The sequence below is a fragment of the Cajanus cajan genome, chromosome 7, assembly GCF_000230855.2.
Source record: "Cajanus cajan strain Asha chromosome 7, NIPB_CcT2T_4, whole genome shotgun sequence".
NCBI classification, from domain to species: domain Eukaryota; kingdom Viridiplantae; phylum Streptophyta; class Magnoliopsida; order Fabales; family Fabaceae; genus Cajanus; species Cajanus cajan.
Genome location: NC_138523.1, coordinates 19508901 through 19527848, shown reverse-complemented (window position 1 = coordinate 19527848; position 18948 = coordinate 19508901). Strand labels below are relative to the sequence as shown.

Genomic DNA, 18948 nt, shown 5'->3' with positions numbered 1-18948 from the left:
TTGGTCCATAAGGTCATCAATCCTAGGCAATGGATATTTATTTTTAATCGTTACCTTATTGAGTTGGCGGTAATCTATACACAACCTCATGCTACCATCCTTCTTCTTCACTAATAGGACAGGTGCTCCCCAAGGTGATACACTAGGTCTCACAAACTTCTTCTCTAACAGCTCCTCTAGTTGTTTCTTAAGCTCGGCTAACTCCAAGGGCGACATCCTATAAGGTGCAGCTGAAATGGGTCCCGTCCCCGGTATTAAGTCTATGGAAAACTCTGTCTCCCTCTCGGGTGGTAGATTAGACATATCCTCAGAGAACACATCAGGGTAATCGCATACTATAGGTAATCTATCCAAGACAGCGCTACTCTCAGAACTCAAAGAAGCTAGTAACATGTATACCTGGGCATCTTCTCTCAGAGACACCTCAACCTGGTTGGCAGTCAAAAAGTATTTGCTCTTTCTCTCAAGGGGTTGACCAAAAACAACAGTTTTATCAGCACAGTTCAAAAGAACATGGTTGGAAGATAACCAGTTCATACCAAGAATGATGTCTAGCTGACTCAGAGGCAAACAAATTAAGTCAACTAAGAAGTCTCTACCATTAATATGAACAGAACAATTCAAGCATACGCCGGACGTAGAAACTGACCCACTAGTTGGCGTCTCCACACTCAATACAAAAGGTAAGGAAGAAACAGGCAATCTCAATTTGGAAACACAAGCATGTGATATGAATGAATGAGTCGCACCCGAATCAAACAATACAACTAAAGGAATTCCAGCAATAAAACCCATACCTTGGATCAAGTCGTCGGATTGAGCGGCTTCAATACCACTCAAGGCAAATACTCTCCATGTAGCTTTCGGCTTACTGGCACTGCCGCTAGCACTAGCACTCCTGCTGATACCGGTACCCCGACTAGCACTAGCACTCCCCCCAGCCTCTCCACTAGCCGTCACTGGTCCTTGCTGTGCACGAGGACAATCTCGAGAAATGTGCCCCCGCTCATTACATCTGAAACAGGTGACCTCCCTATCCCCACATTGATTAGCTCGGTGCCCTGGCCTCCCACACTTGAAGCAAGTGAAGGAAGGAGTAGAACCAGTACTCCCAGCTCTAGATGTCTGGCTCATGGATGGAGCTTGACTCCTCCTATGCACTGAACCCTCACTACCCCCGTTACTGTTTGAATTTCCAGCAGGACGAGAGTAAGGCTTACTCCTGCTAGAAGACCTATGCCTGCTCTGATTCCTTACAGGCCCTCCACTTTTGTAGTGAGCAACTCTAGCCCGAGTATCTTCATCATAAACTCTGCACTTGTTCACCAGCTCGTGGAATCTAGTAATGCCCTGGTAGTTGAAAGCTTGCTTGATTTCCGGTCGAAGACCACTAATAAATTTCACACATTTCGCTTCCTCATTTGCAACACCCTCATAAGCGGGACAGAATCGTACCAGTGCCTCAAACTTGGCCACATAATCTGCCACAGTATCATCCCCTTACTTCAGCTCAAGGAACTCCACCTGCTTTTTGTTGCGAATATCTTGTGGGAAATACTTCTCCAAAAACAACCTCTTAAAATTATCCCACGTCATCGGAGTACCCTCAGCAATCATCCTCTGGTAGGTACTCTGCCACCAGATTCCAGCATCTCCAGACAACATGAAGGCAGCCAAAGATACCCTCTGTACCTGTGGACATTCAATAGCTTGGAATATCTTCTCCACCTCAAACATCCAGTCAGCAGCACCATCCGGGTCATAGCCACCACGGAAGGTAGGTGGATGGTTCCTCTGGAACCGGGCAAGCCAGTCCACTTCTTGATGTTGGTTCAGGTTGCCTACAGCCTAAGCCATAACCATCAAGGCCTCAGCGATAGCACGATCATTCCTACCTCCCCCACACATCACTTTTCTGATTCACAGAAAAGTAGAGAGTCAAAACAAAACAAACCAATTAAAATAATCATCTCAGTTAAACAACATCACAGCACAACCCACAGAAACATAGCAAGCTCATAACTCAAGGCCGAATGAATCGACCTGCTCTGATACCACTAAATGTGACACCCTTCTACCCCATAATAAATAAGTAACAACAATAAGAATAATTCAATAAATATAACATCAAGAAGGGTCCACATATTTTAATAAAAACTCATAGTTTCACAAGTCTTGAAATAAATAGAAATAATAATAATAATAATAATAATAATAAAGTTTTACTCTTAAAAGAAAATTATCAAGGTCTCTAAAGAAAAATGAAAGGAATCCAGAATTTACAAATATAAGGTGAATATAAAACTCTTAAAAATAAGTCTCCTCAAACGACAAATAACAATTCATAACTAAAGCATCCTAAATTCATGCCCCAATGTCACATCCTATCAGAGCAGAACCCTTTCCCTTTAGAACTCAACACTATGAGTGCCTTCATCTTCACCTAAAAGAAAACCACATAAAAACAGGACGGTGAGAGATAGATAACATCATATATGAACATAGAGCTACCCAATTCCCACCCCACACCGTGCACCAAAATATCATCATTAAATATAAACAACAAATACATCTCATATAATTACCAAACATCATTTTTTTTTCAATCATACAAGCTTTCATACACATGCTCACTATATGCTCATACACATCTCCTCTCCTAAGAGTCTCAACTTGGCACTCTGCACAATGGGCGTACCTCGTCAATTCCCTTAGTTGTTGCCAATGCGGGCATACCGTTCTCACACCCTCCCAGGGCCGGTATGTTGCACGTTTAAACACCCAGCGGCCCGTGCAAAGGCAATCCACCCACCGTTAAACCCTCTGTGGCCAGTGAGCTGCGCAGTTAAACACCCAACGGCCCACGCATGGAATGCCTCCCGTCATGGTCCCCCCTGTCTCAACCCCTCTCTGGGCCCAGGGTCCAATGCAATATAGCCACGTCTGGCTTCTCAAGCACCACATGCAACTCATAAGTCTCATGCAACTCATGCATCCCACGTAACTCATAATTAATGCATCTCCATTATATAACATCATCACATGTCAATAACAATCCATGCAATATCATCCTCACATGCTAGGTACCTATCATTAAGTTATCAACATCATAGATCACAAATTTCACATAATTCTTCACACACATCACAATATCTATGACATTCAGTTAATAATTTAACCATAACTCGAGATATACATATACTTTCTAAGTGATCCCAACTCCATTAGAATCCTAACATCAATATCTACAACTTTCATGAAGAACACAAATCCTTATAAAGTCGTTTAGGTTACCATTCAGGGCTCACAAAAATTGATGTTGTGGTTCGCACACAGATTGGAAGGCTCAAATTGAAACTCACATAACTTGATCAAATATTAATATTTTTACACGATTCTTGTGTCTAAATGGTAGCCCCAGATGTCTAGTTTCTAAAAAAACAAACGGCACTCGATTTGGATAACGACCCAGAAAGATATCGCAAAATTACAAACGTATGTCGGGGTCCCGACGCCCGACGCCCAAAATTGGCGCTGAGCGCCCAAATCTCTGCCCAGACTCCCCTCTGTGAAATTAAACCTGCGTTTTACGAGTTCCAACAAGGTTTTTACCAATTTTCACTACTTCTACACCCCGTTGGTTCAGTTTAACTCCATTTATATTCTTCATACGTTCCAAATCAATCCATACACATCTCAAGCCTCAAAAATTGGTTTCCATTGGTTTTACAAAAAACAAATCTAAACTCTTCTTAACACATAAAATTCAAGTCATCAAATTTAAGGATAAAGAATTAACAAGAAAGCCCCAATGGAATTCAAAGACAATTCAAGAAATAAGTTCTTCCAAATGAATTAAGAATTTAGAACATCGATTGCACAGATAATCGTTCAGAATTGTAAATAGAGTTCCTAGAGGGACTTAGGGATTGCCCTCACTACCCGAACGCCCCTATATTCACATATGAAGAAACCCATCTCCCCCGTACCTTAAGGATGATGAACGAAGGCCAACAAAAGAACGACGGAGCAATCTGAACACTTTACGCCTTCCTTCAAGAATTTTCTCCTCTCCCCTCTTCCTTCAAGTGTCTGACGTTAAAATGAATATTAGGTAACTGACTACCCCCAAAACCCCTCTAATAATTCCGATTGGGCCAGGCCCATACTCACCCGCCCATCCCCCTCTATTTAATTAAAATGGTAATTAAATAATTAAAAAAAAATAAAACAGTTTCAACTTCTATAATTATTTAAAATACTAATTTATTTTCTGCTCTCTAGAACATAAATATAAATAACTACTTGACTCAAGTTTCTCTCGTAAATATAATTATTATTATTTAGAATCTACTGCAATTTTATAAAATTACTAAATAAAATGATATAAATTATTTTCATAAAAATAGTAATTAATTAAAATTTAATTAATTTAAAATTTAGGATGTTACAAATAAATTTTATTTGAGAAAAATTTGTTATATGACTTTTGTGTTGAACGCCAGTGCTGGCTCAAATCAATGCTTGTACTAGATCAATTAAATGCTTTTGTTGGATTGATTGAATGCTTTTGCCGTATTGACTTGAACATTGATGTTGGATCTAGCGAATGCTTATGCTGGTTGGATCAATCAAATGTTTGTGTTGGTTGGATTGATCGAATGCTTATGCTAAATCGGTTGAGTGTTGGTGTTGAATCGACTGAATGCTTGTGCTTGATTGACTAGATGCTTGTGCTTGATTGGTTAAATGCTTGTGTTAGATTGGCCGAATATTGGTGTTGGATCGATTGAATGCTTGTGCTGGATCGACCAAATACTTGGCTAGATCGACCGAATGTTTGTGTTAGGTTGATTAAATACAGGTGTTGAGTGCTAGTATTGAATTGACCAAGTGCTAGTGCTGGATTGGTCAAAATGCTAGTGCTGGAATGATTGAACGCTAGTGCTGAATTAGCTGAATACTGGTGTCGAATGCTAGTGCTGGTTCAATTAAATGTTGATGTCGGTTTGACCAAATGTTGATGCTAGATCGACCAGAAGCTTCTACTGAAACGACTGAATGATGGTTCCAGTTCAATCAAATGTTGGTGCTAGATTGATTGAATGCTTATGCTAGATTGACTAAACACTGATGCAAGATCGATCTAATGCTTATATTGAATCGACCAAATGCTTATGTTGAATTGGTCGATGGGTTGCACCAGGTAGATACTGGGCTTATACAAAAGAAAAATGTAACTTGTGTCAGGTAAGTACTATACTTAAACAAAAAGACATATGCTAAGCAAGTACTTAGCCTAAAGACTTTATGCCATTGATTTTGAAGACTTGAGGAAACCTAATAATAAGTTTTAGGAAGCAAGAGATGCAAATGAAATGTGATGCAACGATGATATGATGTAAAATGTTATGAAACACAACTTTCAAGACTTAAACTTTTTTTTAAGGTTATAAATTCCTTATCGTGACACACGACCAAGGAACATGGATGAGTGGCCTTTGAACATCTTTTGACTTGAATGACATTTGATTATTCCCTTAGGTTACCCTTAAGCTACTGTAAGCACTTATGAGTTGATGCTTTCTCTACAACAATATTTGTGATAAATAGATTGCCTACTCCTATACTAAAAATGAAATCTCTTTTTCAAAAATTGTTTCAAAAAGAACTTAAGTACTTTGATTTAAAACCATTTGGATGTGTAGCTTTTCCACACATTAGAGCTTATAATAACCATAAGATGGATATGTGGTTAGCGGAAATACACACAGAAGGGGGGGTTGAATGTGTGTGTTCGGATTCGAAGGAAAATTTTAGAGTTATTTTGCAAGAATACTCTTGGTTGGAAAACTTAAGCAGACTTTTCTGTCTAATGATTTTTTTTTTCAGAAAAACTGATTTTTAACGTAAGAGATTAAGTAAACTAGTTTTCCGTCTGGAAAACGTTATCCACTAGTAGAGTAGTTTTAACAAGGTCAAGTATGTTTTCATCCAAAGCTTTGTTTAAAAACGAAATAGAACAAGAGCAAAGTAAGTAATACTGAAAAGTGAGGAGAATGCACAGACAATTATACTGGTTCACTCAATCTGAGTTACGTCTAGTTTCCTTCCGCAAAAGGGTTCCACTAATCACAAAGGATTACAAGTATTCTCAGCCATTTCTGGCTCGTCAACTAGACGCTAGTATTTTTAACCACTTCTGGTTCTCCAAGTACTCTTGACCACTCTTGGCCCGTTGGTTTCACTCACCAATGCTAGTATTCTTAACCACTTCTGGTTCACAAGTATTCTTTCTACCAGCCTCTTCAGGCTTTACAGTAGTTGTAGGTTTTGAGTGTGTGTATAACTCTCATAGAGAGGATAGGGTAATTTCTACACTCACTAAGGTGCGTAACCTTAGTTTTTCAGAGATAAGTGTCTGAGTGTTTAGTTGCTCTCGTAGAGAGGATGAACTATTGGCAACACTCACCGTTCGTCTGATGCACAAGATTCGGTAGTCCTCTTACGAGGTTATACTTTTTCAGTTTTGAGATTAATCTCTGACTTGCATGACCAAGTTTCTTGTGCCAGGTCCACTGATTTTCATATGAAACTAAACAATCAACGTTCTGATTTTCTAGTTCATTAAGCATTATTTTGTACAAGTTGTTGCATCTGCTAGCCGTGAATAATATGGATGAATCAGGTTGACTAACAGTACATTTATCTTTTTTGAAGGATAATTCATAACTGTTATCGCACAATTAACTTATGCTTAGTAGATTATGCGTTAATCCTTGTAGACCCCTAAAATTGTCCGGGTCGGAAATAAAGCTTGAAGACTCTTGAGGACTGAAGGAAAGTCAGCCAGAAGGACTCATGGAAGGCCCTAGGAGGATTCTCTGTAGGTCTAGAGGTCTTGTAATAAGCTCAAAATAAGGAAGTGGAGGGAATGAAGCCCAATACGGCCTCCCAAAAGTTCAGTACGGCCGTATTGAACATTTTGAACTACAATACGGCCGCACTGAACTCAATACGGCCGGATTGAAGTTCACTACGGCCGCACTGAACTCAATACGGCCGTATTGAGGTTTTTTGAACTTCAATACGGCCGTACTGAATTCAATACGGCCGTATTGTAGTTCAAAAACTCAATACGGGCCGTATTGACCCCCAGAGGCCGTACTGCGCCTCATCCCTATAAATATGACGTCAATTGGACGTCATTTGACACTTTCACACTGAGTTTTAACCCTCTTCTTGAGTATTCTGGGTTTTTTTTGAGCAGTGCTCTGCCTAGAAATCACTCGGAGAGTTGATCCGACAAAGTTCTCGAGTTCTGAGCTTTTTGCTTGAGTCTCGAACTGAGTCGAAGGGAAATCCTCCGGATTTCCATAGTTAAAATTTTCTAGGAGGGAGCGAGCGGGCTTGTAGAGCGAGGGAACGCCAAAAAGCTTCCCAGTTTTACTTGAATATAAAAGCACGCTTCAAAGGTTTCTTCTTAAGACCTTCCTTTTACTGTTTTCTGTGTGTATATTTAACTGTCATCATGTAGATAGTTAAGTTATAATTGTTTAGAATAAATAGGGGTAATTTAGTAATTTCGCACTATTATTTTTAGAAATAATCTGTCATAAGGAACCCGAAAGGGGCACCCGACTCCCTTACCCGACTCTGGTTGTCATGGCCAAAGTCGATTTTTGAATCGATTGCCTTAAACTTCTTTTTCCAATGTTTTGAGTAAAACATTGGTGGCGACTCCATGAACCCTTCCTTTTTATGAAAACCGCTAATCCATGGAGGGTTCCGCTTGGGATTAACATGGATTGGTGAGCCTTTTAATAAAATTGCTCGTTTGACAAGGTCTCAGTTTGAGAATAAGTCATTCTAGCAATCCATATTTTTAAATAAATAAAAGAGTCCAACCATCCTTCGCGAATGCCGAAAGCCCGTTTCGGGCCGGTGGCGACAGATGGCGACTCCACTGGGGACGCCTCGAGAGTCAGTCCCATTTAGTGATGGATTATTTCTAAAATAATAGTTTAAAATTACTTCATTACCCCTTGCTTGTATGATAATATGTTTTATCTATTTGGCTTTAAATAACTGTTGTATGTTTAAATTCTCGCAATTGTTTGGAATACAAACTGTACACGAACCTTTGCACACAACAGTTCCCTCTATACCCGGGGGCATGAGTGGAAAGCCATAGGGAGTGGATGTTAGTACGGCCGGTTGTCGAATGGGTCTATAGGTGCCCGTAGACCGTTGTCGGAAAACATCACTCAAGGTGATAACCATGAACTCGAGTCCGACAGTGCGTTGGAACTTTCCATCGACTTACGACGAGAGGAATTGGGTCCCTATAATGGGGGCACCTTGGGGGCCTCAGACCGGTGAGAACAGTTAGATCCACCTTGAATATGCACTTTTCTGCAGGATACCCCTACCTCGTGATTCGCTCGTGACTGTTCGTGGATGAGTGAATTGTTTGTGCATTGATTATGTGAAATTGTTTGAGCATACATTGCATTTCTTTAAACATACAACATTCCTATTCTTTTAAAAATAAGAATAAATAGGAATAAGAATCTTCCATTATACGGTGTTAACATCTACCTTCATCACATTCATATAGGTAGTTTCCCTTTTCAGCCAAAAAATACAAAAATACCCAAAAGAAAAATAAAGAAAAATATTATTTATCCAAACCAAGCAATATCATGCATCATCTTAGGGACATCCTAAAAACATGATAATGCTTAGTTGAATAAACACAATGCACGCATATTCAACGTCATCATCTCATATCATGCATTCTTATCAAAGATCATGGAGGGATCTAGGTTTACATTTCATACATCCCTCCTAGTAAATCATTAATAAACATTAATAAAAAGAAAGAATTAATCGATGCGTATGTTCAAAGAATGGATCGCACGCCGTTCGTTATCAAGTGTAAGCCAACAACCGTGCCAAGCGAACACACGTCAACTCCGTTGTGGGTAATCAAGACGAACAAAGGGGAAGGTCCAACACCGTTAAGGATCACTACTCCAAGACCTTTTCCCTACAAATCAAATAAGGCTGTGCCATGGATATACGACATCCATTCTTCTGCCGACAGCGATATCTCTAACATCGCTGGACTTGGGGGCATAACTAGGAGTGGCAGGATCTACACTCCCGAAGATCTTCATGACAAAGCTCCCAAGAATAAAGGAAAAGAAAAGGAGAAAACCGAGGAAGATAGAGAATCCGAGGAGGAGACTGATGAGCTGTTAAAAATCATCAAACAAAGCGAGTATTCCATTGTGGATCAACTTCACAAGACACCAGCAAAGATCACTTTGTTGTCGTTGATCCTAAGCTCCGAACCGCATCGGCAAGCTCTGTTGAAAGTCTTGAACGAGGCATATGTGTCGCATACTATCTCCCAAGACAAATTTGAGGGGATTGTTAGTCACATCACGGCTAATGATCACCTCTCTTTCACCGATGAAGAGATCCCCGCTGAGGGACCGAACCACAACAAGCCCTTGCACATCTCTGTAAAGTGCAAGGAGTATCACATCGCAAAGGTCTTGGTGGATAATGGATCTTCCTTGAACGTAATGCCAAAGAGAACGTTCGACCAAATGACAATCAAGGGAGTCCAAATGCGCCCGAGCAACATGATCGTTCGAGCTTTCGACGGCTCTAAAAGAGAAGTGGTGGGAGAAATCAGTCTTCCAATCCAAATTGGGCCCACTATCTTTAATGTCGAATTCCAAGTAATGGATATTACTCCTGCATACAGCTGTCTCCTCGGCCGACCTTGGATTCATGATGCGAAAGCTGTACCCTCTACGCTCCACCAGAAAGTCAAGTTCATAGTGGGTGACAAACTGGTGACCGTACAAGCTGAAGATGACATACTCATCAGCAAGCCATCCACCATACCTTATGTGGATGCAGCAGAGGAAGCTTTGGAAACCGCCTTCCAAGCATTGGAAATTGTCAATGTTGAAACGTTTCCCCGAGAAATGAAGAAAGTAGCCTCCATGCTCACCAAGAACGGATACTTGCCAGGACAAGGACTTGGCAAGGATTCCCAAGGAATTCCAGAGCTACCCATTATCAAAGATAATCCGGGGAAACAAGGGTTAGGATACAACCCTAATAAAGATCAAAGGACGAAGAGGAACCAAGATCCTTCTCGACGTTCTTTAAGCCAGATCTTTAGGAAGGCCGGTTCACAAGCGTCAAGGCCGGTCGTCGTCATCAAGTGCTCTTCTCCTTCCAATAGGGATGTATAGACCTGATGACTATTAGAGATCACTCCTCGGGGACAGCCCGACCCCCGAGCCTCGATAGGGCACATGTTTCCATTATGATTATAATAAAATCATTCTTTATTATTTCTTACTGCTTCTCTTCTTGCTTATAATAAAATTCTAGACCACATTATTTTAACCCTGTTTGAATAAGCATGAATGAGGTTAAAATTGTCTTAATAACAATAAACCCGCATCATTTTTATGTGGAAGTGTGCGTGACAACTTAGAGCACCTTTCCTTGGCCTCGACAAGTGCCATCATGGATAAAAAGAAAATCCTTTAAAAACAAGAACCATAAAAACAAAAAAAGCTCGGCAGGAAACCCAAAAAGGGGGCTGCGCAAAAATAAGAGCAAAAGACCCGCTAGGAATCCCACGAAAGGGTGACCTAGGCAAAAGTTAGGGTTGCAAAAATGAACAAAAACAAAAGTCCGCTAAAACGCCACAAAAGGGTGTTTTAGGCAAAAATAAGGACAATCAAAAAGCGAAAAGAAATCCATGATGGTACCATGAACAGAATTCAAAAAGAAAAAGTTCAGGGAAAGCTATCTAAGTTGTCAAATCACAACGTCAATAACAAGATTTGATTAACTTCATAAATGCTTAAACAAACAAGCCTAAACACAATAAGCCTACCTTGGCCAGCCATTCTTACAAAAACCATTTTTCAAAATGAAAATAAAAACCCCTCTAAAACACAAACTTTCGAAAAATATATACCTTTCCTTTCTTTTCTCTCTTGTCCCAAGCGATTTTAGGATAATCTAGTGGAAACATGGAGATATAGTGGTCAATAGGAGGGTTGACATATCTTCTAAAGGAAGGGAAGAATCACTTGGTTGATAACACCAAATCTCAATATAACACGCATCATTCCTCGGCTACAGAAATCGGCATCGCACAGCCCGTCTGGAGGAATGGCAAAATTCAAACAGAGAAACGCATCGGTTAATTCTTTTGAAAAATGAATCAAATAGAATTAGGTGCATCATACCGCATACATGCATACAGATGATAGGTGTACTGGAAGATCACTTATTCTCTGTTTATTAAAAAAAAAAAAAAATCAAACTTCAGAAAAAACAAATGCGCCCGTATCATGTTCAGTACACCCGTACTAAAAATAGGGTTATGAACAAATTTTCAACTCAATACGGGCGTACTGAAATGGATATGGCCGTATTAGCCACAAAGAAATTTTCAAAGACCTCTTCATGAGGCAATTGCATAAAACAGAAAAATAGGAAAAATTGCTTGTGTATGGCAGCGGTCAACAAAAAAGCCGCAAATCGACAGAAAAAGCAATCAAATACAGAAAAAGCCAAAAAAAACGACAAAAAGGCAAAAATACAGAAAAAGCCAAAAAATCGACAAAAAAGGCAAAATACAGAAAAAGCCAAAAATCAACAAAAAAGGCAAAATACAGAAAACCCAACAAATTGTACAGAATAACTGAGCCTGGAGAGGCTTGCCGAAATAATACTCTCTCAGAAATAACTGAGCCTGGAGAGGCTCGCCGAAATAATACTCTCTCAGAATAATTGAGCCTGGAGAGGCTTGCCGAAACAATACTCCCTCTTAGAATAATTGAGCCTGGAGAGGCTCGCCGAAATAATACTCTCTCAGAATAACTGAGCCTGAAGAGGCTCGCAGAAATAATACTCCCCAGAGAAAACTCAGCTTAAGCTCATGGAACAAATCCCCAGCGAGAGCTATCAAAGCAAAATCGTCAAAATCCCCAATGGAAGCGCGATCATCCAAGCAAAATATTCAGTCAAAGGACTTGAAACTTCCTCAGTGGAAGATAGCTCTCTGACTCAAGCGCTGAGTGAGGCTAAGCCTGCAGAGGCTTCCTAAATAATACTCTGGGATACATAAGATCCCCAAATCCCCAGTCGCCTACTCAAGAGGCACCCCTACAAAAGGAGAAAAATAAAAAAAAATATCAATAACCATTCCCCAAGCGGAATCCGGCACTCAGCCGAACACCGAACATCAAGATCATTCGCCTACTCAGAGGCACCCCTTCAAAAAGAGAAAATCCAAAAAGATCAATACCCATTCCCCAAGTTGAATTCGGTATTCAACCAAACACCAAACGTCAAGATAATCCGCCTAACAGAAGTGGCTAATCAAAATTAACGACAGAATCCCCCAGCGGATAACAGCCTACACAGAGGCAACAAAACCAGAAAATCAAAAAGAGTCACCCGAATAAGGATAACCGGGATACTCCACCAACGTCAAAGGACGTCAGCCAAACATAAGGCATCGCTCAATTCAAGAAGAGCATCTGTGTCTGCACCCCAAGGAGTCAGAAATTCCCCATGGGTACCAACTATGAAAATGCAAGTTGGGGCACAAGAACCTATGAATGACTGCACATCCCCTAGACGGATCCCTGCGTTATCCAGCCCTCAGTGGCACAAAATCAGAAAAACCATCGAAGCAGCATAGTGGACTGTGGAGACAAAAAATCATCTCAGATCCCTGGAGAGGGTAAACTCGCATTGCCGAAGTGATCAGAAGACACGGACGCAGACCCTGGAGAGGGCAAACTCAGTTGCCTAGGTCGTCAGAGACAACTGAAGCAAAGTCTGGAGAGACGGTACTCAAAGTCTGGAGAGATGGTACTCAAAGTCTGGAGAGACGGTACTCAAAGTCTGGAGAGACGGTACTCAAAGTCTGGAGAGACGGTACTCAGAGTCTGGAGAGACGGTACTCAGAGTCTGGAGAGACGGTACTCAAAGTCTGGAGAGACGGTACTCAGAGTCTGGAGAGACGGTACTCAGAGTCTGGAGAGACGGTACTCAAAGTCTGGAGAGACGGTACTCAAAGTCTGGAGAGACGGCACTCAAAGTCTGGAGAGACGGTACTCAAGGTCTGGAGAGACAGTACTCAACCATCAGCGTCGTCAGAGGCACGTTGGTGTTCAACTTCCGGCTCGGGCATCGAGTGAAGTTGACCCTGGAGAGGGTAAACTTAGCTACCGAGGTTGTCAGAAGTGCCGAGGTATGCAACAACCTGGAGAGGCTACTCAACAATTTTCCACCGGAAGACGCTACAAGTCAGAAGGTTGGCACATCACCCGGACAATTGGGTCAACTCCTTTACTTGTCAGCCGGTACACCAAAAGGCCGTCCGACTAAGTAAAGGGGGGGCAACTGTAGACCCCTAAAATTGTCCGGGTCGGAAATAAAGCTTGAAGACTCTTGAGGACTGAAGGAAAGTCAGCCAGAAGGACTCATGGAAGGCCCTAGGAGGATTCTCTGTAGGTCTAGAGGTCTTGTAATAAGCTCAAAATAAGGAAGTGGAGGGAATGAAGCCCAATACGGCCTCCCAAAAGTTCAGTACGGCCGTATTGAACATTTTGAACTACAATACGGCCGCACTGAACTCAATACGGCCGGATTGAAGTTCACTACGGCCGCACTGAACTCAATACGTCCGTATTGAGGTTTTTTGAACTTCAATACGGCCGTACTGAATTCAATACGGCCGTATTGTAGTTCAAAAACTCAATACGGGCCGTATTGACCCCCAGAGGCCGTACTGCGCCTCATCCCTATAAATATGACGTCAATTGGACGTCATTTGACACTTTCACACTGAGTTTTAACCCTCTTCTTGAGTATTCTGGGTTTTTTTTTGAGCAGTGCTCTGCCTAGAAATCACTCGGAGAGTTGATCCGACAAAGTTCTCGAGTTCTGAGCTTTTTGCTTGAGTCTCGAACTGAGTCGAAGGGAAATCCTCCGGATTTCCATAGTTAAAATTTTCTAGGAGGGAGCGAGCGGGCTTGTAGAGCGAGGGAACGCCAAAAAGCTTCCCAGTTTTACTTGAATATAAAAGCACGCTTCAAAGGTTTCTTCTTAAGACCTTCCTTTTACTGTTTTCTGTGTGTATATTTAACTGTCATCATGTAGATAGTTAAGTTATAATTGTTTAGAATAAATAGGGGTAATTTAGTAATTTCGCACTATTATTTTTAGATATAATCTGTCATAAGGAACCCGAAAGGGGCGCTGTGGGGTGCTAACACCTTCCCCACGCGTAACCGACTCCCTTACCCGACTCTGGTTGTCATGGCCAAAGTCGATTTTTGAATCGATTGCCTTAAACTTCTTTTTCCAATGTTTTGAGTAAAACATTGGTGGCGACTCCATGAACCCTTCCTTTTTATGAAAACCGCTAATCCATGGAGGGTCCCGCTTGGGATTAACATGGATTGGTGAGCCTTTTAATAAAATTGCTCGTTTGACAAGTGTAGACCCCTAAAATTGTCCGGGTCGGAAATAAAGCTTGAAGACTCTCGAAGACTGAAGGAAGATCAGCCAGAAGGACTTCCAGAAGGCCCAAGGAGGGTTCTCTATAGGTCTAGAGGTCTTAGGATAGCTAAAATAAGAAAACTGGGAGGAATGAAGCCCAATACGGCCTCCCAGAGGTTCAGTACGGCCGTATTGAACATTTTGAACTTCAATACGGCCGCACTGAACTCAATACGGCCGTATTGAAGTTTCTGGACTTCAATACGGCTGCATTGAATTCAATACGGCTGCACTGAACTTCAATACGGCCGCACTGAACTTCAATACGGCCGTATTGAGGTTTTTTGAACTTCAATACGGCCGTATTGAATTCAATACGGCCGTATTAGTTCAAAATTTCAATGTTGACCGTATTGACCCTCATAAACCGTATTGAGCCTTTTCCCTATAAATATGACGTCAATGGGACGTCATTTGACACTTTTGGACTGAGTTTTAACCCTCTTCTTGAGTATTCTGGGATTTTTTGAGCAGTGCTCTGCCTAGAAATCACTCGGAGAGTTGATCCGACGAAGTTTTTGAGTTCTGAGCATTTTTGCTTGAGTCTCAAACTAAGTCGAAGGGAAATCCATCGGATTTCCAAGTCAAAAATTATTTTTTAGGAAGGAGCGAGCGGTCTTGTAGAGGGAGGGAACGCCAAAACGCTTCCCAATTTCTGTCAAGATATATAAGAAAGCACGCTTCAAAGGTTTATATCTTTAAAGTCCCTTCTTTTACCGCTTTCTGTGTGTACATATTTAAACTGTCATCATGTAGATAGTTAAATTATAATTGCTTAGAATAAAATAGGGGTAATTTAGTAATTTTGCACTATTATTTTTAGAAATAATCTGTCATAGGGAACCCGAAAGGGGCGTTGTGGGGTGCTAACACCTTCCCCACACGTAACCGACTCCCTTACCCGACTCTGGTTGTAATGGCCGAAGTCGATTTTTGAATCGATTGCCTTAAGCTTCTTTTTCCAATGTTTTGAGTAAAACATTGGTGGCGACTCCATGAACCCTTCCTTTTTATGAAAACCGCTAATCCATGGAGGGTCCCGCTTGGGATTAACATGGATTGGTGAGCCTTTTAATAAAATTGCTCGTTTGACGAGGTCTCAGTTTGAGAATAAGTCATTCTAGCAATCCATATTTTTAAACAAACAAAAGAGTCCAACCATCCTTCGCGAACGCCGAAAGCCCGTTTCGGGCCGGTGGCGACAGATGGCGACTCCACTGGGGAAGCTTCGAGAGTCAGTCCCATTTAGTGACAGATTATTTTTAACAAATAATAGTTAAAATTACTTCATTACCCCTTGCTTGTATGATAACATGTTTATCTATTTGGCTTTAATAACTGTTGTTTGTTTAATTTTCCGCAATTGTTTGAAATATAAATTGCACACAAACCTTTGCACACAACAGTTCCCTCTATACCCGGGGGCATGAGTGGTAAGCCATAGGGAGTGGATGTTAGTACGGCCGGTTGTCGAATGGGTCTATAGGTGCCCGTAGACCGTTGTCAGAAAGCATCACTCAAGGTGATAACCATGAACTCGAGTCCGACAGTGCGTTGGAGCTTTCCATCGGCTTACGACGAGAGGAATTGGGTCCCTATAATGGGGGCACCTTGGGGGCCTCAGACCGGTGAGAACAGTTAGATCCACCTTGAATATGCACTTTTCTGCAGGATACCCCTACCTCGTGATTCGCTCGTGACTGTTCGTGGATGAGTGAATTGTTTGTGCATTGATTATGTGAAATTGTTTGAGCATACATTGCATTTCTTTAAACATACAACATTCCTATTCTTTTAAAATAAAAATAAATAGGAATAAGGATCTTCCATTGCATGGTGTTAACATCTACCTTCATCACATTCATGTAGGTAGTTTCCCTTTTCACCCAAAAAAATACAAAAAACAAAATACCCAAAAAAAGGAAAAAAGGGTTATTTATCCAAACCAAGCAATATCATGCATCATCTTAGGGACATCCTAAAAACATGATAATGCTTAGTTGAATAAACACAATGCATGCATATTCATCGCCATCATCTCATATCATGCATTCTTATCAAAGATCATGGAGGGATCTAGGTTTGCATTTCATACATCCCTCCCAATAAATCATTAATAAACATTAATAAAAAGAAAGAAATAATCGATGCGTATGTTCAAGATGGATCGCACGCCATTTGTTATCAAGTGTAAGCCAACAACCGCGCCAAGCGAGCGCACATCAACTCCGTTGTTGGTAATCAAGACGAATAAAGGGGAAGGTCCAACACCATTAAGGATCACTGCTCCAAGACCTTTCCCCTACGAATCAAATAAGGCTGTGCCGTGGATATACGACATCCATTCTTCTGCCGACAGCGATATCTCCAACATCGCTGGACTTGGGGGCATGACTAGGAGTGGCAGGATCTACACTCCCGAAGATCTGCACGATAAAGCCCCCAAGAATAAAGAAAAAGAAGAAAAGAAAACCGAGGAAAAAGAATCCGAGGAGGAGACAGACGAGCTGTTAAAATATATCCGACAGAGCGAGTATTCCATCGTGGATCAACTTCATAAGACGCCAGCAAAGATCACTCTGTTGTCGTTGATCCTATGCTCCGAACCGCATCGACAAGCTCTGTTGAAAGTCTTGAACGAGGCATATGTGTCGCACACTATCTCCCAAGACAAGTTTGAGGGGATTGTTAGTCACATCACGGCTAGTGATCACCTCACCTTCACCGATGAAGAAATCCCCGCTGGGGGACCGAATCATAACAAGCCCTTGCACATCTCTGTAAAGTGCAAGGAGTATCACATCGCTAAAGTCTTGGTAGATAATGGATCTTCCTTGAATGTGATGCCAAAAAGAACGCTCAAGCAATTGGCAATCAAGGGAGTCCAAATGCGCCCGAGCAACATGATCGTTCGAGCCTTCGATGGTTCTAAAAGAGAAGTGGTAGGAGAGATCAATCTTCCAATCCAAATTGGACCCACTATCTTTAATGTCGAATTCCAAGTGATGGACATTACTCCCGCATACAGCTGTCTCCTCGGCCGACCTTGGATTCATGATGCGAAAGCTGTACCTTCTACGCTCCACCAGAAAGTCAAATTCATTGTGGGTGACAAGCTGGTGACTGTACAAGCTGAAGATGATATACTCATCAGTAAGCCATCCACCATACCTTACGTGGATGCAGCGGAGGAAGCTTTAGAAACCGCCTTCCAAGCATTGGAAATCGCCAATGTCGAAACGTTTCCCCGAGAAATGAAGAAGGTAGCCTCCATGCTCACCAAGAATGGATACTTGCCAGGACAAGGACTTGGCAAGGATTCCCAAGGAATTCCCGAGCTACCCATCATCAAGGATAATCCGGGGAAAACAAGGGTTAGGATACAACCCTGTTAAAGATCAAAGAACGAAGAGGAATCAAGATCCTTCTCGACGTTCTTTAAGCCAGATCTTTAGGAAGGCCGGTTCACAAGCGTCAAGGCCGGTCGTCGTCATCAAGTGTTCTCCTCCTTCCGATAGGGATGTGTAAACCTGATGACTATTAGAGATTACTCCTCGGGGACAGCCCGACCCCCGAGCCTCGATAGGGCACATGTTTCCACTATGATTATAATAAAATCATTCTTCATTATTTCTTATTGCTTCTTTTCTTGCTTGCAATAAAATTCTAAACCACATTATTTAACCCTGTTTGAATGAACATAAGTGAGGTTAAAATCGTCTTAATAATCAATAAACCCACATCATTTTGTGTGGAAATGTGCACGACAACTTGGAGCACCTTTCCTTGGCCTCAATAAGTGCCGTCATGGATAAAAAGAAATCCATTCAGGACAGAAATCCTAAAAATAAAAGAAGCTCGGCAGGAAACCCAAAAAAGGGGACCGCGCAAAAATAAGAGCAAAAGACCCGCTAGGAATCCCACAAAAGGGTGACCTGGGCAAAAATTAGGGTTACAAAATAATGAACAAAAACAAAAGCCCGCTAAAACTCCACAAATGGGTGTTTTAGGCAAAAGTTAGGGCAATCGAAAAACAGAATAAATCCGTGATGGTACCACCAACTGAATTCAACGAAGGGGCTCAAGAAAAGCTATCCAAGTTATCAAATCACAAATGTTAATAACCAAGACGTGCTTAACTTCATAAGTGTTTAATCAAACAAGCCTAAACACTTAAGCCTACCATTGGCCAAGCCATTCTTACAAAATCCATTTTTCAAAAATAAATAATCCCTTCTAAAACACAAACTTTTGAAAATATATCCTTTCCTTCTTTTCTCTCTTGTCCCAAACGATTTTTGAATAATCTAGTGGAAACATGGA

General features: G+C 41.4%; 1 protein-coding gene across 1 annotated transcript in view; it reads right to left on the bottom strand.

Annotated features, from left to right (window-relative positions):
* LOC145949888 (uncharacterized) overlaps positions 1–18948 on the bottom strand; it is a 43054-nt gene that overhangs the window by 1355 nt on the left and 22751 nt on the right. The window contains exons 3-4 of the mRNA XM_083060789.1: positions 1605–1841; positions 158–1481 (exon numbers count right to left, since the gene is read on the bottom strand). Coding sequence (XP_082916915.1) covers positions 158–1481; positions 1605–1841 — 1561 coding nt within the window. The remainder of the gene's footprint in view (positions 1–157; positions 1482–1604; positions 1842–18948) is intronic.